The 24,602-nt window shown below is 40.9% G+C and overlaps 1 protein-coding gene across 1 annotated transcript; it reads left to right on the top strand.

Moving 5' to 3' along the window:
- Positions 1–958: 958 nt before the first annotated feature.
- col1a2 (collagen, type I, alpha 2) lies at positions 959–24,137 on the top strand. Its single transcript, XM_042506005.1, has 50 exons — positions 959–1,150; positions 2,984–2,988; positions 4,366–4,401; positions 4,883–4,966; positions 5,685–5,741; positions 5,952–5,996; positions 6,111–6,164; positions 6,299–6,352; positions 6,505–6,558; positions 6,674–6,727; positions 7,405–7,458; positions 8,053–8,097; positions 8,253–8,351; positions 8,633–8,686; positions 8,970–9,068; positions 9,528–9,572; positions 9,893–9,991; positions 10,139–10,192; positions 10,299–10,406; positions 10,495–10,548; positions 10,676–10,774; positions 11,052–11,105; positions 11,242–11,340; positions 11,441–11,494; positions 11,610–11,663; positions 12,498–12,551; positions 12,780–12,833; positions 12,941–12,985; positions 13,188–13,286; positions 13,528–13,635; positions 13,732–13,785; positions 13,893–13,946; positions 15,890–15,943; positions 16,060–16,113; positions 16,220–16,327; positions 16,556–16,609; positions 18,012–18,065; positions 18,240–18,401; positions 18,569–18,676; positions 18,802–18,909; positions 19,785–19,838; positions 19,938–20,045; positions 20,168–20,221; positions 20,330–20,437; positions 20,563–20,616; positions 20,743–20,850; positions 20,950–21,193; positions 21,321–21,505; positions 22,160–22,402; positions 23,080–24,137. Exons 1-50 carry the CDS (start codon positions 1,081–1,083, stop codon positions 23,224–23,226), a joined length of 4,059 nt encoding a protein of 1,352 aa, XP_042361939.1. The 5' UTR covers positions 959–1,080; the 3' UTR covers positions 23,227–24,137.
- The last annotated feature ends 465 nt before the right edge of the window (positions 24,138–24,602 follow it).

Genomic DNA, 24,602 nt, shown 5'->3' with positions numbered 1-24,602 from the left:
AGGTAGGAGCTGCTCAGAGAGCGAGAGAGAGGAATTGAAACTAGATCTCTCCTTCACACCTGTCTTTTGTCAGTCTAAAGCTCCAGCAGAGTGTGTTGAATGTGAATCACTGCATTCCACTGATAGACTAGACCAATGCTTTTTCTCTTATTCTATAAATGTCATCTGATCTGAGGCGTTTAGAAGTGTTACAGAAATATTTAGATGTAGGAAATATCATTTTATTTTAGCAGACAGTGGATTTAATGCTTAGTGCACTTCTGTGGAAGAAAACGTGAAAGATGACAAAATTTGCTTGGCTGAATGAGGGATATTGGAGTTGGTCAGAAACACAAAATAGCAAAGTAGTTACAATAATGTCCTCCAAAGCAGTAGAAGAATAATGCATAAAAATCCGTGCGTAAAAACGGCGCATTAACAGTCCGTTCCATTTGAAATCCAACAACGATGCAATAGATAACCCTACACTCTTTTAAAAATGTAATGTACCCCATAAAATCCAAAGTGCAGAAGACTCAGGCCCTCTCAGTGCCAAATGATGCCCACCAAAGCGCACCAAAATGTGCCATTTTACGCACAAACCTAGGGTGCGCCCAAGGTTGACTGCCCGGGCGCCCCGTATCTCACTACTGACTCTCCGGATTCACAGCAAGCAGTAAAAAGAGGGGAAAAAACGTAAGGCCTTCTTCTCCCTTTTAAACGTCGACGCTGTCCACGTCCTCAAAAAGAATGGATCTAATTAAAACGTTGCACTCGTCATCATCGCCAAAGCTTTGCCAAACGGTTTCTGGTGGAGAGGAGGCTGGGAGATGCAGCACCACATGACTGAGTCTGAGCTGGAGAGGGATGGGAGTCAGATTGGGTTTCTCTGCTCTCATTGGTCGGTGGGCTGACTTTTGACACGCAGACCAGGGACCCTCCTGCCGTATAAATAGGCCTGATAGAACTTTATTATTCTAGCATCACGGCAGCAGGTTCGTGCTCAGTTTGGAGTTACTCGTGTCACCACAACTGTATGCCTGCTTGAGGGTGGTTTAAAACGGGTTTAGCAGCACAAGGAGTCTGCATGTCTGCTTAGACATGCTCAGCTTTGTGGATACTCGGATTCTGTTGCTGCTTGCAGTAACTTCATACCTAGCATCATGTCAATGTAAGTTTGAATATCTGCTTTTTTTCTGTGATGGATATTTTTTTGCTCCCACTGCTTGAGGATCTTTGGCTTTTGTTTGGGACTTACATGAAGGTCAACCTGGAGACAGCTCAAAGCACTGCAGAATAAAACTCCAAGGATTGAGCTCATGCAAAGGATTCTTCAACTTTTCCCAAGGATACAATTATTTATATTTGATTAGTTTCCGAGAGGGAGAAGTTGCGCTCCTGAAAAAAAAAAGTTTCCTCGCTTTTAAAGAGACCTGTAAAAGTAGTCAGCCAAGTGTATTTATAATACTATTAGTGCATGTTGAGTGGTCAATATAAGCTAAAAGTTAATTTTCTTTAAGACATAGGATGAAAAACTTCGTGGGGCGTTGTACATATTGTTCCATCCAGGCGTCCAGCTAATGAAGCTTTATTATAGGAAACTGCGGTGTCTCCCCCTGGTGGCCATTGGTGCAAACATCTACTTGGCACCAGTTTGATTTTCTCCTCTTTAAAAAGAGACAGTTCTATTTATCAAAAAGTAAAAACAAGACTAAATACTTACATATTTTACTATTCCTAGATTTTGTCAAACACAATAAGTTTTTCTATAACTTGTTTTAAGTTGCACTTTACTGCCTGATTTATTCTTATTTAGGTCTCAAAACGATTTAAAAACATAGTCTGCGTTGAAAATCGAAGCTCTCGGTCATCTCTCATTATTTTAGTACATTAAATAGGGAGATAAACAGTCTCACATCACTTTGAATGTCCAAGTGCGCCCCCTTGTGGTCGAGATTGGACATGAGGCGTAAGAGTTCATGGGGAGGTCCCAGCTATGCCAAATCCAGCCATGGCCAGCTCATGTCCACCTGCATGAGTGATACAAGAGATAGAGACATCATGAATGAACGATAATGAAAACTGCCTCACAGTCTTGGATAATAGAACTGTAATTGGGCTAAAATGCACTCACTTTTGAACAAAAAAAAAACTGTAAAATGCACCCACTTTTTAACACAATCAATAAAATGCACCCACTTTTTAACACAATAAGAAAAAAAATGCACTTTTTAATCACATTTATTCCAAACAGCATCAATAACAGATGTCATATATTCACCAGTATTGTTTGCAGTAGCAGGCCAACTACTCCTGTCCCAAGGGCATATACTACCTGTTGAGGCCTGTTAGCAGCGGCATCCTTAATATCTGGAATGCTATTGGGATTCAAGCTGGTTGCAGACAGTTTGAAGAGGTTTAGCATGTGGCAATGGCCCTCAGCTACGCTTTTAAAACATGAGCTTATATCTGTGCTACAGCGTACAGATTTAGAGCACATAAACAATGCGGGAATGCTAGTTGTTTGAGGCATGTCAGAAAAGTTTGTTGGATATTTTTGAGATATTAATGTAGCTATGCACTGACAGTCCTGAACTCTGTCACATTTTCAAGCCTCAGATGGCTGTAAAGGCCACAAGAACACACAAGAAGAGCAACTTTTTGTTTCACACTGAATATTTACTAAGTTGCTAAGTTTGGCTAAATTTTCTTTGCACATGGGATTTTTGTAGACTTTTACATGGTTACTGTACATTTAAATGTCCCCTAAGAAGGCATCCAGTCTTGTTTCTAACAGAGTACTTTTTAGTAGACTTTGTTCTCATGCAAAGGAAACTATAAATCTTTACATTGACACAAAGAGGTTAATACAATTCAAAATAACAGATATGGGATATAACATTGTTTTTTTTTTTTAAATGACATGTTCTAATGGAGTATCCCCTCTTCTCTCCCCACCCTCCTCCTCTCCCTCTCCCTCCTCTTCATCTCTCCATCGCCACAGTGACGGTTAGTACACATGCATGAAACCATGACAGCAACATTTCTTAAAGATACTTTTACCTTGTCTCTTTGCCCCTTTTATTTTTCCTCCAAACGCTGTGAAATACTCCATGAAAGGAAGACCTCTCGGTTGGTCTTGACCATTTGAGCAATCTCAACGACGGCAGAGCATTTAGGAATTTCTGCCCCCTGAACCAAGTTGTTTCTTGCAGTTTTCTCCCTTCCTGTCCATGAATAGGTGAGGGTCCTATTGGCTAAAGTTTGTGTCAATGAAAGCTAAAACCGCAGCTCTGAGGCACCCATGGGGCCTGGTACAAAGGATCCTTTCTGAGGGGCAGAGGGAGGTTTGCCCCTAACAGCTGGCTGTGGGTCAGTTTGGAGTCTTCCCCTGCTCTTTGATTTGGATTTGATTTTATGAAAGCTGATCTCAGACCTGTTACGAATGGTTGAGATCCTCTGCTTAAATAAAACAAAATAAAAAAAAATATGACATTATGAAACTGTGTAAGACTGAGCCCCCTCTAATGTAAGAAAACCTGATGAGTATTAGTTTGAATGTTTCTGCTCATAGTTGAGATTGCCTAAATCAGCATGGTGTTTGCAGCATCTGCAGCAGCATTTTAAAGGTGCAATATGCGCTGTTTTGTTCTGGTAACATCTAAGAACCTTATTTGTTCCATGGACTAACGTGCTCTTACTGCTAAGAGGTTGTTGAGTCTGGTTTGGGACACTTTTTTTAGCATCTCTGTGCACATGTTGATCATTTATATCACATGCACATTGCTCTGCTGTATTTTTTTTTTTAATTTTTATTATGCATGAGCATGTTTTATCTATCCTCATGATTACACATTTTGCATGTATAGCTAGTTCTTACAATGGCTACTTGTTATCATGCTTCTGCAAAAGATCAGAGAGCTGAATGTTTTATATATCCTAAATGGCCTGAAAAGACTGAATAAATAAATCTTACATTTATTTATCTTCTTTTCAATTTAGGGAAGAGTCAAGGTGAGCACATAATGTTCTTCTTATGTGTTTGGCACCTATAACGTGGCATATAAGACACATAAAGCATAGCTTATGTGTGGAAAAGGTCAGAGGTTATCTTTGTGATGTTTCTGTAATCACTGAAATGTGTTTTAACTTGCTTGCCCTCTCACTGGAAGGTCAAGTTTGTTTACATACACATTTTATTGATACTAGCATACAACAGATTGAATAGAATTCAAATCTGTTTTTTTTTTTTTTCGCTTTTAGTCACATCTAGTGTAGTTTAGATCAGACACCGGCTTTTGCTGGAGGAATAGTTAAAAGATGACATGTTGCTAAAGCGGCTTCTGCTCTGTGTTTTGGTCTGACTGAGTGATTTTTCCACTGCAGGGTCCCAGAGGAGACAAAGGGCCTCGAGGTGACAGGGTAAGCCAAAGTGCAACTCTGCTTCCTTTGTTCAAACAACTGTTACCAAATATGTAATTTAGGTATTTGATGTGTTGTATTTTTTATGCATAATTTTGTGTCGTGGTTGTTGACGTCATGTGACCTTCTAACCTCAGTAGGCCACACCCCTTTGTTTACATTACCCATAGAGCCTAGTGTTTACAGATAATAATAGTGATGTGAATGGGCAGTGTATGCTCTATTTAACATCTTAACCTCATTTATTTTATTTGTATTTTTTATTCTTTTGTTTTTTTTTCCCATCTGTATCTGGCATGAAGCCTTTTCATCATATCTTATAATATAATTACACAGTTTGCAGTTTTTAAGCTTTATCTAATTATTGAATGTTTCTGCTCATCGCTGAAGTAGAATAATCTAAGAATCACAAGAAACCATCCTATCAGCAACTGTTCACTCAGTAACAGTGTTAACTCACTATATTATCTGTGTTTTACAGGGTCCCCAGGGCCCAAATGGAAAAGATGGCAAACCCGGACTCCCTGGCCCCGCTGGCCCCCCTGGTCCCCCTGGACTTGGAGGAGTAAGTCCTCTGTTTATACTTGCAAAATTAGCAGCTTTGCTTTGTGGTGTTTGTCTCAAAAGCAGTCCAAAAACTATGATGATAGTGCAGTTCTAGCTGTGATTTGACTTCCAATATTTCTTATGATAGAAACTATTTAGAAAATAGTATTTAAATGTGTCTGTTTTATGTATTTGACCCCCATTCTGCACATGCAGGATGTGATTCTGCGCAGCGCCAGGCTGGCAGCGTCCAAAATCCCCTCTGTTACTCTGTTTTTTTATATTAAATTGTTAAAGTATTGAATCATAGCCTCGTGACCTTTGACCCTTCGTCCGTGACCCATTTGTTACCATGACCAACAGATAATACGTAGATGAGATGCAACAAAGCTACTATTAGTGTTAGTTAACTCTCTTTTAGGTTTCAACCCTTCGAAAACTGTAGGATGCTCACTTGCATTTTCCAGTAAAGCATTTTATTGATGCAAAAGAACACCAATTTGTAAAAATGTTCAACATAATATTCATTTATGTGTTGTTGTATGTTACACAAGGTTTCTTCATGGCTGATTGTAGTGATTATATAGGTTTGTACTGCTGAAAACAATGTCCTGTGCGTTTAGTTTGTACTTAATCAGAGCTCTGCTTGTCCAATTGTGCTGATTTATTTTTAGAAGTTTGTAATTCTAACTTATTAATCTGTTGTTTTTTGTTTGTTTGTTTTTTCTGGTTATCAGAACTTTGCTGCTCAGTATGATGGTGTAAAAGCTCCCGATCCCGGCCCTGGACCCATGGTGAGGACCCCTCTCTCTCTTTGTCTTGTGTTTGTCTTTATATCCATCCCTACATATAAATAATTATAGTTAAAGGCAGGATACTTGAATCTCACACCTTTGAATTAAAATTACACTCCTGATACGTTGTACTCATGACAAAGCACACTAGCCTGCATTAATTTAGTGCTGATGAATGATATGAAGAATGAACTTATTTCTCCTTTTCAGGGTATGATGGGCGCTAGAGGCCCTCCCGGACCTCCTGGACCCCCTGTAAGTTAAATTGCTTACTATAAATTTAAAATTTGATCAAACGTCATACTCATAAGCTTAATCTGCTTTTGCTGTATTGTCATTGAAGACTGATTGCCTCATATCATCCAACAGGGAGCTCAGGGACACACCGGACACCCTGGTGAGCCCGGAGAGCCTGGACAGACTGTAAGATTATCCTCCAAAATATTCAAAATCATTCATGGGATGAGAATCCTTGTCAGACTTATCCATGTGACGCCACCATCTTGAAAGCATTTGTTGTCACTGAGGTCTGAAATGTTCTGGTTTTCCTTCCAAAGGGCCCCGTTGGTCCTCGTGGCCCCCCTGGACCCCCTGGCAAATCTGGAGAGGACGTAAGTATTATTTTTGTGTTTTGCAAGCATTTTTCCGAGCCTATATTTGTTTACAAATTTTCTAAAGACTTATTTTTCTCTGCCGTCTTAAAGTGGATTTGAGCTGTCTATAGACTTTTGACAATGTCAACATCTGTTTTGTTGACTCAAAGGGTAACAACGGCAGACCTGGAAAGCCCGGAGACAGAGGTGCCCCTGGCCCACAGGTAAGAGATTTGCTCCAAAACAAGCAGTTTTAAAAAACACAAACCACAAAAAGACATCTGAGTTATAAATATGGAGTATGTCTTAGTAATATTTTTTCTCTACATTGACTTACAGGGAGCTCGTGGATTCCCCGGAACCCCTGGACTTCCAGGAATGAAGGGACACAGAGTGAGTGCTGACCTTTTCCTCTCCTTGACCCAAAATTTACCTGCATTGTTTACCTCATCACCTGAAGCCCACTGACTTGAAGCCAGAAGCCGAAACAGCTCCAAAACAGAAAAAACAAACATAGCAGAAGTGCTACACCTGTGCTGTGTTAAAAGGGGACTGAATATGTTTTTGCACACCATAACTGGCACCTCTGGGAGTGATTAAGGACCTAACTTCCTATTTCCTACATCCTGAGGAGCAATGTAGATTTAATGGAGAGCTTAATTGCTGCCATCAAGATTTTTGGTCCATGCTATTTGCATTAGAATATCTAGAGCCAGATAGTAAACTTCCTGTGAAACCACATTTGAGGACAGAAAAGCCTCCGTAATGTCTCACATGAGACTTCAGATGTATTTCAGACAATATGTATTCTTACAGAAGATCAAACAAGCATATGTCTTGTTTATCCCACTCACTGATTCCTTTGATAATCTGATTTATCGAAGGATCTGCTCACTTTGTCCCCAATCTTTTCCTTTTTCTGCTCAAAGTATTACATTTTAGTACCAACAGTAGGGTTGGTAATAATACTACTGTCTTCTACTCTAACTTCTCTTCATTACATGGCCTATAGCTGGTCATGTTATGACTGTTCATCCTTATAAACATCCTACATCATCACTCTCTTTCAGGGTTACACTGGTCTGGATGGACGCAAGGGAGAGCCTGGTGGTGCTGGTGCCAAGGTAAAGAAGACACCTTCAAAAACATCACAAAAGCACACACATCCAGGACAAAAGTGCCGGACAAGAGATAATACAAGAGAAGAAAAAAAGTCTGCACACTAGATTATGCTCCCATAAATATTTAATTCAATTATCACCAAGGTGATGTTTTGAGAAAGGACACCTTTGTCATGACTGCAGCAACAAATGTTCCTACCGAGTGCTATATTTCACATAAAATGCCATTTCCTCTTGTATTAATGTCAGTGTCAGTCTGCTGATTAGTTTACGGTTAGAGTTTAGAGTAATTTATTGTAGTTTATGCAAGGATGTATGTCATTTACATCATTTCTCTGGATATTGTAGTAATAGAACCCCCCACCTCACACACACACACACACACACACACACACACACACACACAAAACAACAACAACAACAACAACAACAACAACAACAACAACAACAACCAAAAATTCAGTTTTGCATTGCCAATACTTTCAGCTCACTAGCCAAAACCAAATTTCAGATGTGACCTGTTAACCTCTGACCTCTGAGTCACTTCACCTCAGATGCCCCATCAAACTAATCCACCTTCTTCTGTCTCTCCTATAGGGTGAGCCTGGTGCCCACGGAGCTGCTGGAAGTCCTGGACTGGCTGTAAGTTTTTAATCGAGTTTATCATTTATGTACAAAACCTTAGTAAACCTTGCTTTAATACCAATTTTTGCCACAATTCATCATTTGCCACCACACAACTGCAGGTAAGACGCTTTGCTCAACACTTTTGTTTTCCTATGTATCTTTCCCGTTAGGGTTCTCGTGGTATGCCTGGTGAGAGAGGCCGTCCTGGCCCTGCTGGCCCTGCTGGTGCTCGTGGTGCTGATGGCAACGTTGGACCCGCTGGTCCTGCTGTGAGTATTGGCCCTTTTAAACCCTTTTTTTACTGTAACATTAATCCATTTGATGAATAGTGAACTCAAGAAGTATCTCTATGATACCTTTGCAAAATGTACATGTGTAATGATTGATATCTTAATGTATAAATAATAATGTGTCATTAAATATCAGAGGAAGGAGCAACAATGCCGCTAAATACTGATTATGTAATTGTACCCATATTAAACAAACTTTGACCTTAATGTGAGCTTTAACATATGTACACTGATGTCATAACTGCTGTTCTTCTACCCAGGGTCCCCTCGGAGCTGCTGGTCCTCCAGGTTTCCCCGGTGGCCCCGGACCCAAGGTAAGTGTAATGTCACTTCCTGTGGCATTTCCTGTCCTTTTGGCAACACACTCTCCCAGATAGTTTCATGTTTACAGTCACAAAAGGAGAAAATTCTCATTAACACACAGTATAAGCATCACCGCCACTGTCAGTGTTTGTTATCCAAATAGCTTCCTGTATACTATCCCCATGGGAATACCGCATACATGTAACAGCATCAATCAAAGACCACTCAAACAAACACACATCCCATCCTTATGATTTCATTATTTGTTTATGGATGTATTTTTGTCTTTGACAGGGAGAGATTGGACCTGCTGGAGCTACTGGCCCAAGTGGACCTCAGGGAGCTAGAGGAGAGCCCGGTGCCAATGGCGCTGTCGGCCCCGTTGGTCCCGCTGTAAGTATACAAAGATTTTATCGCTCATCCTGGAGAAAAAAATTGCAAATACATGTATTTTATGTAGCCCTTGATTTTGTCTTGATTGTTGTCTAGTTCTAAACAGCATTTATCAATTCCAAAAACTCAGTGAAATATGAATGTTGACATTTATTTTAAATCATAAATTAGTGACTTGCATTGATTTGTCTTTTGAAGCAATGCTGTTGCTATCCATGCATCCACATTTTGCTTAAGTTCTATAAATAATTTTAAAAATTACATTGCCATTTACTGCATTAACTTTGTGAGATATTATCACTTATTCCATATCATCGTGCATTGGAGTGCACTCATTTAATCTCTGAAAAGTCAAATGTAATGTTTTTTGTAACCATGGATTTTTTAGCTAGACCTTTTTGTTTGTTTTGTTTTGTTTTGTTTTGATGAGATTACCTAATTTCTTGTTTTGCCCTTTAGGGTAACCCTGGTGCTAACGGCCTGAACGGAGCCAAGGGAGCTGCTGTAAGTAACCAAGTTGTACTGTTAGAGCACATGTAGATCAAAGGTCATTAAAGGTCACACAGAAGTTACAATAGTTAGGTCTATGCCATGCTGCTCACATGACATAAATAATTAGGTTGTTTTAATCACAGAGAATGGTTTAATGTTACTGATAGCAGGATGCAGTTTTTTCTATTTCAAATGAACAATATAGTTTGTATAATAAATCACTTATTTTATTTTATTTTAACATCAGGTACATGGGGAAAGAGACTGAATAATGGCAGTGTTTCAATTTAGGCTTTACTGATTCTCACCTGTCTGTCATTATTGTTTTTTAGGGTGCCCCTGGTGTTGCTGGAGCTCCTGGCTTCCCCGGAGCAAGAGGAGGACCTGGACCCCAGGGTCCTCAGGGTGCTGCCGGACAGAGAGGTCTTGCTGTAAGTACACAATCAACACACAAACCTCCACAAAAAAAACATTCATATCCACATGTAAGCATGCAGATCTAAACACAAAAACTCACATAAATAATCGTCCACAGGTTATTGATTGTTTTATTAACTGCATCTGTTTATGTGTTTTAGGGAGATCCTGGTGTTCAGGGTATTAAGGGAGATGGCGGACCCAAGGGAGAGCCTGTAAGTTCATGTCCTGATATTTAGTTTATAAATTCACCAAACTGAATCTGAAGATATCTGACTCTTTATTACTGTTGTCCTTCAACTTCTCTGTTGTCTCCTTCAGGGTAACGCTGGACCTGCAGGACCCCCCGGACCTCAGGGTGAGGAGGGCAAGAGAGGACCCACTGGTGAGCTCGGTGCCACTGGACCTGCTGGAAACCGTGGAGCTAGAGTGAGTACCAGACCACTGTCTCTGATGTTGCACCCATTTGGATCCATGTTTTTTACATGACCTGCTAATACCTGTGTGTCTCTTACAGGGCGCCCCTGGCAGCCGTGGTATGCCTGGTAGCGAGGGAAGAACTGGCCCCATTGTAAGTGGTCAAAGAACAAATTTCACTCTACCAACATGCAATGTCACAGCAAACAAAATTAAGTTATCAGGTGAACCCCCCCCCCCTCCCTCATTTCTGTTGGACCTCTTTTGTCTCCTTCTCGTAGGGCATGCCTGGTGCCCGTGGTGCTTCTGGTGCCGCTGGACCTCGTGGACCCCCTGGAGATGCTGGCCGCGCTGGTGAGCCTGGCCCAGCTGGTCTCAGGGTGAGTCTTTTCCTCACCTCTGTATTTTACAGGAGTCTTATGTCTAGTTTAAAGGGAGAAAAGGCTTGTGGGAATGTGGAATAGCTGAGTTAGAACAGCTTGGAACAGCAGTGCTGTAATGGCTTTAGTACGAGGCCATAGTGTGATGTAAATTTGCCTTGTGTGGACAATTAAACTCAAGAATTTGATGAAAGGTAGTTGGCCAATGGGGTCAGCTGTAGCAGCACAGATTAACAACAATGCATTCATCTTAATGACCAATTTTTACTTGCTACAGGGTCTCCCAGGAAGCCCCGGAAGCTCTGGACCCCCAGGAAAGGAGGGACCTTCTGTGAGTAAATCTGATTTTTACACTAATACAGAACTTTTTTATTATCAGTCTTCCCAGATTTAACTTTAGGACTCGGACATTCCCATTGCACTCACTCTGTACTGTAAGTAAAATGATGTCCTGCTTCCTCCTCCAGGGCCCCGCTGGACAAGATGGCCGTGATGGACCTCCTGGCCCAACTGGACCTAGAGGCCAGCCCGGAAACATTGGTTTCCCCGGACCCAAAGGACCTTCTGTGAGTAGAAACAAAGCTAACATGAGCATTTGGAGCTGCATCCTCTTGTTTTTTTCAAGTTTACATGGCATGTGCTTAACCCGCTTCCTACTGCCTTTAGGGTGACGCTGGCAAGCCCGGAGATAAGGGAGCCACTGGCCCCACTGGACTGAGAGTAAGTCAAAAAATACCTTACAGTTGTTTCATACAGTAGCTCTCTGACAAAATATTTTAATATGATTTGTCAGCTCCATTGCCAGTGTTTTAACATGTCATCATGTTCTATTTAGGGAGCCCCTGGACCTGATGGTAACAATGGAGCCACCGGTGCCGTTGGACCTGCTGTAAGTATCCGCATACGTGTCGCCCCTGCGTTAATGGGAGTTTTCTGACAAATGCTTGCAAAATTTTTGACTACAATTTGTCACTAAAACCATCAGTGTTAGCTGCACTTTTTTTCTACTGATACAGCAATTGCTGTATGATTTGCAATAGTAGGAGGAATGATGATTTCCAAATAATTATTTTGATTTTCATTGAAAATCATATTAAAATGATTATGGTGTGATTTTTTTTTTCAGGGTTCTGTATCAAACAAACATGTGTTCTTAAGTCTATAGAATATAATCTGTAGGCCAGGACATGTCTACAGCATGACAATATTTGTTTTGTTTTTTTTCTTCTGTTTATGGGGGTGTTTGTGGAGTACATGTACATACACTCCTGAACAAATATGCATGTTTATTTATAAGCGCAAAGAAGAAAAGTACATGATAATTCTACAAATTACATAATTATAATATACATACACACATATATATATATATATATATATATATATATGATAACTCAGATATCAGATATGGATTATTGAAATAGTCTATAGAGGGTTGCCATATCAGATAGAACATATCTGACTTAACTCTCATTGAAAATGTTCTTTTTTCTAAATGTAATTGTTTCATTACATCTTTCAGCAAAACTAAGCAGACTCGTGCTTTTCACTGTTGCCAGTTTTGTTATACATATTTTTGACTCACATTTTGCCATTATCAAATGTAGCACCTCCTGCTTTTGAAAATTGCAGTAGGCCATACTGACATTTCGATCAAATTTCAAATAAATGTTCAGCCCTAACCATTGTGCTGTATTAATCATTGGTCTTTTTCTCGCTAAAGGGTGGTCCTGGTGAGAAGGGAGAGGCTGGCGCTACTGGAGCTCCTGGCTTCCAGGTTTGAATCCATCATCTTATTCTATTCTCTGCTCGTTATAAACAGCACAATGTCAAAAAGCATATTCAAAAACATGAAATTTCCAACTGCCAATTCAGTCTAATTTCAAATCCATGTTAGTAGCTACATGCATTACCTGCACCTCAGGTGTACTTTTTATATAGCAGTATCTGCATAAATGGCACTGTTGAGTTCATCGGTCCTGATGTTGCGGCTCTATGTTTTCAGGGTCTGCCTGGACCTGCTGGAGCTGCTGGAGAGGGTGGCAAGCCTGGAGACAGAGTAAGTAACAATGAAACACACGCTTACTTCTAACATGTTATACAGTCAAACCATTGAAATTATAGAATAAGTGTTACATTTCTAACCTACCATTCACGTTTTTATAGGGTATCCCAGGAGACCAGGGACTTGCTGGACCTGCTGGTGCCAAGGTGAGTTCAACTGTCTATGCCTTTGTGCAATTATTTTGTAGTAGCAGTTGAAGTTTTTTTCAGTTTTAGTAATATGTCAAAACCATAAAACTAGTTAGAATCTCTCTGATCGTGTCAGATTACATTTGCACGAATACAATAAAATATAACAGCTCCAAGTAGCTGGAGACAATACACTGACCTCCTCTTTGTATTCCTCCAGGGAGAGCGTGGTAACCCCGGTGCTGCCGGAGCTTCTGGACCTCAGGGACCAATTGGTGCCCGCGGACCTGCTGGAGCCCCTGGAGCCGATGGTGGCAAGGTAAGATGATGCCATATCTGTAAGAAGCAAAAGTTATGAATGAAATGTTGACCACAGAATCAGTAGCAAAGTTTATTGATATCGGATCATGCTAAATAAATTTCATACATACGCTCTTAGGCAGCATATAAGGGTTTTTTACATTCTTTTATCATTACAATCCAAACAATCCTTTAGAATCATATTATGTTGCGAGTGTTTTATGCAAAAAGGAACAATAGTTTGTGATGTTTGTTTACAGGGAGAGCCTGGCGCTGCTGGACCTGCTGGTGGTCCCGGACACCAGGGACCTGGTGGCATGCCCGGTGAGCGTGGAGCTGCTGGTGGCCCTGGAGGTAAAGGAGAGAAGGTAAGTTCAAAAAATTCCACCTGCAAATAAAGTTTTCAGCCCTCAAAATAACTCAGATTTGTTAACAAATTTTTCTTCTCTTTCTCTCTCCTATAGGGAGAGGCTGGACACAGAGGACCTGACGGCAATGCTGGCAGGGACGGTAGCCGTGTAGGTTCAACTCTCTAATTCTTCCAGAGGCACTTGATATGGAAACGTTAGTTTGACTGTAACAGCTAGAGCCTGGGGCCTCAGTGTCATCTCCTCTCTCTTTCCAGGGATTGCCTGGACCCGCTGGACCTCCTGGACCCACTGGAGCCAATGGTGATAAGGTAAGTAGGTGATGTGTGGATATTATTTACCACAAGACAAAAAAAACATAATCCATCACAGTAAAGGTGTTTAGGATGAAAACACAGGTTAATTAATGTTATGGGACTTTGTTATCGTCTAAAAAAAATGTCTGCTTTTAACATAATTCAGGATGGCTGACTGACCAGTGACCTACAGTAGAGAACCATGGAGATGGTGTTGTTGAAATCACATCACAGTTAGAAATTATCTCTTGGCAGACCAACTTCGAATCTATATTCTTGGCCGTCCCACTGCTCTGTAGGAGAACCCCCATTGTACAATTGCATTGTATCTAAAGCTAGAACCTCAACACTGCCACCCGATGGCTGTTTTATAATATTACAGTAATGGCTTAACTCCAGCATAATATGAGTTAGCTGCAGTGTAACATAATAAATGAGGCAGACAAATGCAAACATTAACATTTTTATGCATTTACATGCTACTTCAAACAGTTGAGGTTACCTTTTATATTACCTTTTTTCAGTGATGGAATGTTACTAAGTAAATTAACTGAAGTATTGTATTTAAATACAAGTTTGAAATACTTTAAGTACTTTAAAGTACTTTACTTTAGTATTTCAATTTTTTACTACTCTATACTTGTAATCCACTTTTAGAGGCAAACATTTTACTTTTTACTCCACTATACTGATTTGATTACTTTATTCTGTAGTTGCAGATTCAGTTTGATAATACAAAATATAAATTGACTAAAAAGCTATGATATGTTGCTGATATATATGATTAAGTTGCCCAGCAGGATATAAAGTTATGAATATAAGCAACACCTTTACCAGCTCCAACATTTAAGTGATAAGCACATTAATGCACCAATAATTACAAGCCAATAATGTACCATAGGCTGCATTACAATGAGTATGTTTAGTTTTGGCAGGGTACTCTATGTTGATGCTAAAATTGATGTATTTTTACCTTTTTATAATTTTGAATGCATGACTTTTACTTGTAACTGAGTATTTTTTATACAATAGTATTGTTATTTCACTTTAGTAGAATATCTGAATACTTCATCCACCACTGTTTGTGGCATTGTGGCCTATGTAGACAACTGAAGGAGGCAGAAATGCAATGAAAATAATGACACAGCATTGGCACTGCATTGCCTAAAAAAAGGAAAACTAAAGGATAATCTTTTGGAGCATTCATACCAGCTGATTAAGTTTTCAAATTCATTAGCAAAAGTAAATGGCAATTTAAACTTTTTGCCAGCACGTCTCCAGTTGTTCTGAACACTCAAAGCACTTTCACACCACATGTCCCATTCACCCATCCACACACTGGTGGCCAAGGCTACTACAGTAGGTGCCACCTGCTACTCAGCTTGACCATTCACACACTCACACTTGAGCATTTCTGGCTTCAGTATTTTGACCAAGGATACTTTGACATGTGGTCTGCAGGAGCCAGGGATTGAACCAGCAATCAGGGGTGTAAATACAGACAGTGCAGTTGCACCTGGCCTTATGAGGCGGTAGGGAGGGGGGGTGATTCAAATTACCAACTCAGAAATCTAAAAAAAGAAAGAGCCTACGCTAAATGAAAACATGAAAAGGCAAATCCCAAGTAACCATGCCATTCAAACAAAAAAGCAGCAGTAAGACACATTGTTGGTAAAATATACACCTAATCATGTGTGTGTTTGTGCTTCATAATTAGTAAGCATGCTCTAGGGCCCATCATAATAGCGTGCACTGAGGCTTATCAGATCAACCACTGACACCAATCTTTGGCTATACCTTCTAAGCCACAGCCACCCAAAAGGCAAGAGGGTGTGTTTAAAGCAATGCTGATGCCAAAAAAGTGATTTCTCTTGTGTGTATGAATACATGGATAGGTAATAATCAAAGATTGAATGGGTGGAACACACTAATGAAACACTCCCTGTTCTCTCCTCTAGGGTGAGAGTGGTGCCTTCGGACCTGCTGGCCCTGCTGGACCTCGTGGAGCCTCTGTAAGTAGCTGTGGCTGACTTCCTCCATAATAATAAATATTACCTTGAGATAATATATGGCTTTTATGTGCAGCATAAAGATGAAATCTCTCTGATCCACTTCTTGTTGTCCACAGGGAGAGCGTGGAGAAGTTGGACCTGCTGGAGCTCCCGGATTCGCTGGACCCCCTGTAAGACAGCAGCCAGTCACTTTGCAATACAATATCCTACGACAATACAATCTTAAATACAATGGCCTGGATATTGACCCATCATTATTACTCCTCCTGACTACAGGGCGCTGATGGTCAGACCGGAGCAAGAGGAGAGCGTGGACCTGCTGGAGGAAAGGGAGAAGTTGGCCCCGCTGGCCCTGCTGGACCCGCTGGACAGTCTGGACCTGCTGTTAGTACAAGTTACACCTGACACACTCTTGTATTGATAATTTAGCAACTAAGATGTGATATGAGTAGTAAAATGATCCAAATAGTATTGCTCACCACTGTGTGGACTCTGCCATCCACAGAGCGATTTCTAAAATAGTATATTTATAGTATTTGTTATAGTTCTTGTCATTGGTGTGGCCTTTTTTTACTAATATGATTTCTGGGTTTTTTTCATGTGTTTATCTAGGGTCCCGCTGGCCCTGCTGGACCTGCTGGTGCTCGTGGAGATAACGGCCCCGCTGTGAGTATTGAAACACCATAGCATCGTACTGTCATACCTGTCACACTCACTCACACCCACTCACTTCAGCCCTAAAAGCCTTAATTTGCGCTATAAAATCAAATAAAGCATCCAAGCATCCAGAGAGTGTAGTAACTGGAAATTGACCTCAAAACTCTCATAAGACGACCTAAGAGGAAATGTCAAAAATTTTATTCTGGCGACTATTGCCTTTTTTCTACCCTGATTATTTTCTACAACAAGCACTGTGAAGATGCTTTTTTGCTTGCAGCTTAAGCCCAAAACTCCTAAATTTGCTCCTTTTAGCCTTCCACAAATGGTTTCCTTGCTTCCCCTGAGGAAAGGAAAATTCAAAATAAAAGCTCTTCTTTGTTTAGCTTATGTCTCCCAGCTCAATGTAATACTGATATGAATTTTAACCATTTAAGATCTTAAAATGCTTCTTTTCCTCTCTCACTGCACTGATCTTTATTTCTCTGAAATAATAATCACTTTATAGTCAGAAGAAAAATCAGAAATTTATCTGGAGTCACAGGACATCAACAGGTTCACATAAATACAAAAAAATCAATTTTAAAAAATCATTCAACAAATACTGCAAATCACAACAAACAACGAAAAGTGGATACAGTGCAACATATTACATTCAGTTTTCTGCCCAGTGTACTTAGAAGCCACACTCTGATTTAATAAGTTGATAGACTGAGGAACAAACGAGTTCCTCGATCTGTCCAGTCAAGCCTGTGGGACTCTAAATCTTCTGTGTGGTGGCAAAAGATGATATTCTTTAAATAATGTGTGAGGAGGGTCAGACGTAATATTACCAGTCGACATTCTTACACAAAGTACACAATATGAAAAGTTGACTCAAGGTCTTTGAACAAATACACAGCAGTCTAGCCAGTTTAGCTTTAACCTGAACGGAGAGACAACTGTATCATGCACTGATCCATACTGCACAACACTCTGTATTAACAGTAATATCCAAAAGAAAACTCGATTGGCTTATAAATGAGCCTGCACAATTTCGGCATTTTGTCTCAGTCATCAAATTCAATTCTTTCTTCTGTGTATTTTATTTGTTCACAGACTTGTCTCTCTTCTGAGAATCCTATGAGCACAGCAAAGGAGCTCTTGCTGATTTAGTCTTGAAGGAATGAGGGGTTAGGAGTAACAGACCATAATTTAGTAATCTCCATATAAAATGATTCATTCTGATGAGACAAAAAAAACCTAATCTTACCTCTGATGCTCACACGCAGACACAAACACACACACACGCACGCGCACACACACACACACACACACACACACACACGCACACACACACACAAAAACACAGACTCCACACATTCTTGATAACTGCTGTATAACCTTTGATGATGTGTGTTTTCGTTGACAGGGTCTGACTGGTTTCCCTGGTGCTGCTGGCAGAGTTGGTACTGCTGGTCCCTCTGTGAGTGTTTTATTTACAATAAGTTGTTAACACGCATACATGCAGGCCTGCACTGTACACTGGATTACTTAAGTCAAATTTTCAGTTCATCTCCTCATCATGCTGCTTCCCGTATCAGTGAAACAGAGCGATCACATCTGACATTAACCCACTCTCCTCCTCCTCCACTCTCAGGGTATTGTTGGGCCCCCTGGCCCCGCTGGTCCCGCTGGTAAGGATGGTCCTCGTGGTCTTCGTGGTGATGCTGGTCCTGCTGGTCCTGCTGGAGATCAGGGTATGGTTGGCCCACCTGGTCCAGCTGGAGAGAAAGGACCCTCTGGAGAGTCTGGTCCTCCTGTAAGTAACAGCTCTTTTTCCTGTGGAAAACTGAGATTTTCTAAAACAGCAACAATTGGATAAACAAATGCCAGTTTTTATCAGAGTTTCTATCTTTATTATAGTCATCATAAAGATCCCTATATCTCCATCATCAGTGGATTGATATGCGATCTGTATGTATTTAGGGTGCTCCTGGTGCTCCTGGAACCAGTGGTCCTCTTGGACTTCAGGGATTCGTTGGTTTGCCTGGTGCTAGAGGAGATCGTGGTTCACCTGGTGGTGCTGGTGCTGTGGTGAGTAGAAATGAATGATGATAGTATTCCCCAAGATATATGTACATACAAACATACTATATCACCTATAGTATGGAGTCTTTGACAGTATTTGACCTATTGATTTTCTCTGCATCCCATCACAGGGAGAGCCTGGTAGAGTTGGACCTGCTGGTCCCGCTGGAGCCCGTGGTCCCGCTGGCAACATTGGTCTGCCCGGTATGACTGGACCCCAGGGAGAGGCTGGACGTGAGGTAAGGAATGGATAGGCCAATAGCAAACGCTGCAATGACCTGTTAGTGCTAACCAAATGTGTAGAGTATCATAATATCCCAAGTGGAAGTACTGTAATTCGACTAAGACATGATTTGTTGTCAACAGGGCAGCAACTAATGATTGTTTTCATTGTTGATTAATCTGTTGATTGTTTCTCAATTAATCAATTAGTTGTTTGGTCTATAAAATGTCAGAAAATGTTGAAAAATGTTCCCCAAAGCCCAAGATGACACAAATGTCTTTTTTCGTCCACAACCCAAAGACATTCAGTTTGAGGAGAAACAGTTCAAGAAATATTCACAGTTAAGAGGCTAGAATCAGAGACTTAAAAAAAAAATTCACTCAAACCAACTGATCTGTTATCAGATTAGTTGGCAATTAATTTAACAGTTAACAGCTGTAACTGCAAATCTCTGTTGGGCTTTTTTGATGCATCGGTGTAGATTTCAGGGGGAGATGCAGGGGACACACATCCCCTCAGTATTTGGTTTATGTGCATTTGTCCCTCCCAATGAAAAAATAAAAGTAGCCTTTTATTTTCACAGAATTAAAAACATTTACACAATATATTGATGCAGAGAATGCACACATTGGTGCATAAACATTTACCAGAATGCAGGAAATTAAGTGTTTGACGCTCAAAATTATCTTGCAGAGGATCCCCAAACCCCCTGTTTCATATATGTCCTGCAAATTTTGAAAGAAAACATACATCCTTGCCTGATTGAAATTGACTAATATATATATAATATATGTAATATATAATAGAGTATATGTTCAAAAATATGGACTCACAACAACCTGATATAAAGACACAGACTATGTAAGTTATTATTTTCTTTGCTACCTACAGGGTAACCCTGGTAACGATGGCCCCCCTGGCCGTGCCGGAGCTCCTGGATTCAAGGTAATTCCTTTTCCCTTTCATAAAGTTTGTTCATATACAGAGTACACATATACACACACTGTGCTCTGACCTGCATCTGGCTTTTTTCACTGTGTTTAGGGAGACCGTGGTGACCCCGGACCTGCTGGTTCCATGGGACTTGCTGGTGCCCCTGGACCTGCTGGACCTGCTGGAGCTTCAGGCAGACCTGGAAACCGTGGAGAGGCTGTAAGTAAAAACAGCAACCCTTTTTATAATGGAATTACTACAAGGCCATTTCCAGGAAGCAACATCTACAACCATCTGCCTTCCTCACTCATCCTTTGATTTTTGTCTATTCTCATTTCTAGGGCCCAGGAGGTCCCAGTGGAGCTGCTGGCGCCGCTGGAGCTAGAGGTGCCGCTGTAAGTATGATAACACGTATAAAAAAAGCACGCAAAATAGCGTTCGTTGACTGAAAATACAGAGATGTAATGTGTGTGTGTGTGTGTGCGTGTGTGTGTGTGTCATAGGGACCCGCTGGAGCCCGTGGTGAGAAGGGAGTTGCTGGAGATAAGGGAGAGAGAGGCATGAAGGGTCTGCGTGGACATGCTGGTCTCCAGGGAATGCCCGGACCTTCTGTGAGTGACGGCCCTCCATCACAAAGCACACAAAACATGGAAATGTGCAGCTACATGTGCAGATATTTACCTCGTCTACGATGCCTACAATAATGTCAATCAATATGCACTTTGTCTGTCCTCAGGGACCCTCCGGTGACACTGGACCTGCTGGACCAAATGGACCTGCTGGACCCAGAGTGAGTCTTTTTCGTGAACATTAATGCACCAAATGTGGAGGATGGTGTAATTTACACTGATATATCTGATGCAGAATATCCAAAAAAAGGCAAATGTTTGACTGTGTCATGTGATGACTTCTTCAGGGACCTTCTGGACCTCACGGACCCCCTGGTAAGGATGGCAGAGCTGGTGGTCATGGTACTATTGGCGCTCCTGGTGTTCGTGGACCCCCTGGATACGTTGGACCCGCTGTAAGAACATCTAGAGTCTTGTAAATCAGACAGTTTAATTCATTTATCAATGGATCCAACTGCAACTGTGATATCAATCCATTCTCTCATCCCTATCAGGGTCCCCCTGGACCTCCCGGTCTGCCCGGACCTCCCGGCCCCTCCGGTGGTGGATACGATGTCTCTGGATATGATGAGTACAGAGCTGACCAGCCTGCTCTGAGAGCCAAGGACTACGAGGTCGATGCCACCATCAAGTCCCTCAACACTCAGATCGAGAACCTGCTCACCCCTGAGGGATCCAGGAAGAACCCTGCCCGCACCTGCCGTGACATCAAGCTCAGCCACCCAGAATGGAGCAGCGGTAATGTCATCTTAATCTGCTCACACCACAGGGGCATATATTCCCCTGCTTTCAGTTTAGATGTCTTTTGTAGCTCATTAAATGCTGCCTTTCTATCAGTTTTGACTGTCTTTTTCTTGCTCTGTAGGATTCTACTGGATTGACCCCAACCAGGGATGCATGAATGATGCCATCAAGGTCTTCTGCAACTTCGACACCCGCGAGACCTGCATCGACGCCCACCCCGGAAGCATCCCCCGCAAGAACTGGTACAGAAGCACCGAGAGCAAGAAGCATGTCTTGTTCGGAGAGGTCATCAACGGCGGTACTGAGGTGAATGTCTGCAAAGAGGAGACATATTTTATTTACTTTGTCTTCTTATTTGGTTTAAAGGTATACTATGCAGAGTGTCTGTTACTGTTTGTAAAAATGTTTGCCAGCAAAAGTGAAAGTAAAAGCCAACTCCAGATTCACTCTTGTTGGCCTTTTACCTCACTAGATTTGCGCTGTTTTGCCACTGTCTCCTAGAAGCCTGTTGCTTACAGTCTGATATCTAACCCTAATCCCTAGTCCCTAACCCCGGCCTTAATCCTAAACTCCCAATGTCTCCGAGCACAAAAAAACCTGCAAAAATTGGTTTGATTTCTTTCAAAAACAAGCAGGGAAAAGGCAATAAGCAACTTTGCAAAAAATGTCCCACAAACTGCAAGAGATTGGTAGGGAAGCGGGTCATTTAAATAAAAATGCCCAGAAAAATATATTTATAATAATTATTATTCATTTTTTTAATTGTGTTACAGGAAAAATAGTATAATTCTTTTCAATTTTCAGCACTTTTTCAGGTCATTTAATCTTTTTTTTACTTTTTACTTTCAACGGGTTAAACACCACACAAGCACACGACTAGAAAATAACTAATTATTGTCACATACCAGCACATATTTTTTATCTTCAAAATACTGACTGTCATCTTTTTCCTCCATGCAGTTCACCTACAACGATGAGACCGTCAGCTCCCAGAGCATGGCCACCCAGCTTGCTTTCATGCGCCTGCTGTCCAACTCAGCCAGTCAGAACATCACCTACCACTGCAAGAACAGCGTCGCCTACATGAGCGAGGAGACAGGTGACCTGCAGATGGCTGTGGTGATTCAGGGCTCCAACGATGTGGAGCTGAGAGCCAAGGGCAACAGCCGCTTCACCTTCTCCGTGCTGGAGGACGGCTGCACTGTGAGTAGCTCTTTGGTCAATTATGATACCGTTACCACTTAATTCTTTGTCATGGGAAAGACAGAATAATGTTTGATAACTGCTACATTTAAAAGGGACACCACCTAAATTAAGAAATTCAATATGGTATTTCCATGGCCGAGGAAAGTTCAGTCGATCAGTCTATGTGTGAACATGAGCTACCCTTATAGCCAAAAATCAGAGGAGCAAGTCAAAACTGTGACGTCACAGGGTATAAATTTGGAGCTGCTCCATAGACAATGAATGGAAGCCTGATTTTGTGGACCCACAGAATGTTTATCATGTATTATCAAATCAGCTTTATTAGATTTTAGTGTTCTCATGTTTGAAACAGAAAATGTTCCCATGTAATCTATAATACCTTTTGCGATTTATTGTTTATAGTACAGTTCCAGCCTTTATACCCTATGACATCACAAATTTGAGTTTTAGCATGCTAGTTTTTGGATACGGAAGAGTTTGTTGTGTTAACTCATATTTTTGGACTGTCTTAGACCATGGGAGCAACATGTATGATTTTGAAAATTGGCTTAGTTACCATTGAGTGCAACTTTTGGTGTCACGAGACAGAGCTAATTTGTTTTACAGCTGTGTAATTCTCATTATTTCGCCACTATTCTAAAACGAGGTCTCCTTTTCTTCCATCACACCTGCAGAGACACACTGGTGAGTGGAGCAAGACAGTGATTGAGTACAGAACGAATAAACCATCTCGCCTGCCCTTCCTCGACATTGCACCTTTGGACATTGGTGGAGCTGATCAGGAGTTTGGTTTGGACATTGGCCCAGTCTGTTTCAAATAAATAGACTCATGATAAATTAACACCAAAAAAGAGAGAAAGAACGAAAAAAAACAAAATCTCTGCCCTTCTTTCTGTGTCGATTTTTTTTTTATACTGAATGCTGATTCTCTCTGCGCATCCACTTGCTTAAGATGGGCAACTATCTGAGAGGACTGAACGGACTGAACGGAGCGTTTGTGCAATGCAAATTAATACAGCAACCCAAAGGGACGCGGGAAAACACCTTGTTGTGGGACATCATGTCATCCTTTTGTAAAAAATAAAAGAAGTGTAATAAAAACGCTGAAAGTATGCATCACTTTGTGGTCTTTGTATATCTTCCAAAGAGGAGGTTTAAAACCACAATTTCCATGAAAAAAAGGTTTAAACTACCTCATGCCTGTACCTAAAGAAAATACTTTTGACAAAACCTGGGTCCACAACCGAGATGTTAAGACTTCTAATGCTTCAAGCTTTGTCCCGTATCGGAAGGTGCTCAGTTACTTGAAGCAGAGATCTATGGTGCTAATATGCAGCTGTGGAGCAAACCACTTTTCACTGTATTACTTTGTATTGACATTTGAGGAGTCTTTTATTCGTCCCCTGATGCTCCCCCAATTTAAGCAGGTGGAATGTTTCTAAACCTGATGTCTGGTTTTTGTTTTGTTTTGTTTCTTTTTTTTTTTGTTTTGTCTAGAAGGTTTTTGTTTTGGTTTTTTGTTCAGGCTTTTTTATTCTTCAAACCCCACACAGAGTGTTCATACTGACAGCACATATTTTCATCAAATTCTGAATGGTTTTTAAGCGGCCTCTCTCTCTCTCTCTCAAAAAACGAAACCACAAAGTCTATTGTACCTATTTTGTATATGTGAGATGTTTAAATAAATTGTGAAAAGTTCTGAAATAAAGCATGTCCAATGTTCCAAAACACACTACTCAGTGACTTAAGTGCTTTCATGTTTTAATGACACCATTGAAGGTTTGTCACTGTATTTTGGTTCTAGTTTAATTTAAACATCTTCCTATTGTGGAAGCACAGCCATATCTTGATTTTCCTTCCCCCTCTGTTTTGCTTTTCAACGGTACAATCAATTTTAATGTACAGTAAAAATTTCTGTTGACACTGTCCATGCCAATGTGTGATTACTAAAGTGCATTGTTTCTTGTAAATATGCCTCCTCTGATGTTGCTTTTTTTCTTGCATAATACAGCTTTTGCATCCAAATAAATTTCTGTGATTTGGATCGAGGCTTGAATTGCAGTGATAAATGCACACCAGTACTAGTTAAGATTGAATATGAGGACATGGCATTCCTGCAGAAATTACTTGTTTGGTCACCTTGTCAGAGGCGTGAGTTCAGTGTGTTCAGGGAACTGGGATATGCAAGCTTTCAGAG

The sequence above is a fragment of the Plectropomus leopardus genome, chromosome 18 (genome assembly GCF_008729295.1).
Source record: "Plectropomus leopardus isolate mb chromosome 18, YSFRI_Pleo_2.0, whole genome shotgun sequence".
In the NCBI taxonomy this organism is placed as follows: domain Eukaryota; kingdom Metazoa; phylum Chordata; class Actinopteri; order Perciformes; family Serranidae; genus Plectropomus; species Plectropomus leopardus.
Note: the sequence above shows the minus strand (reverse complement) of the source record. Positions and strands in the feature narration are given on the sequence as shown.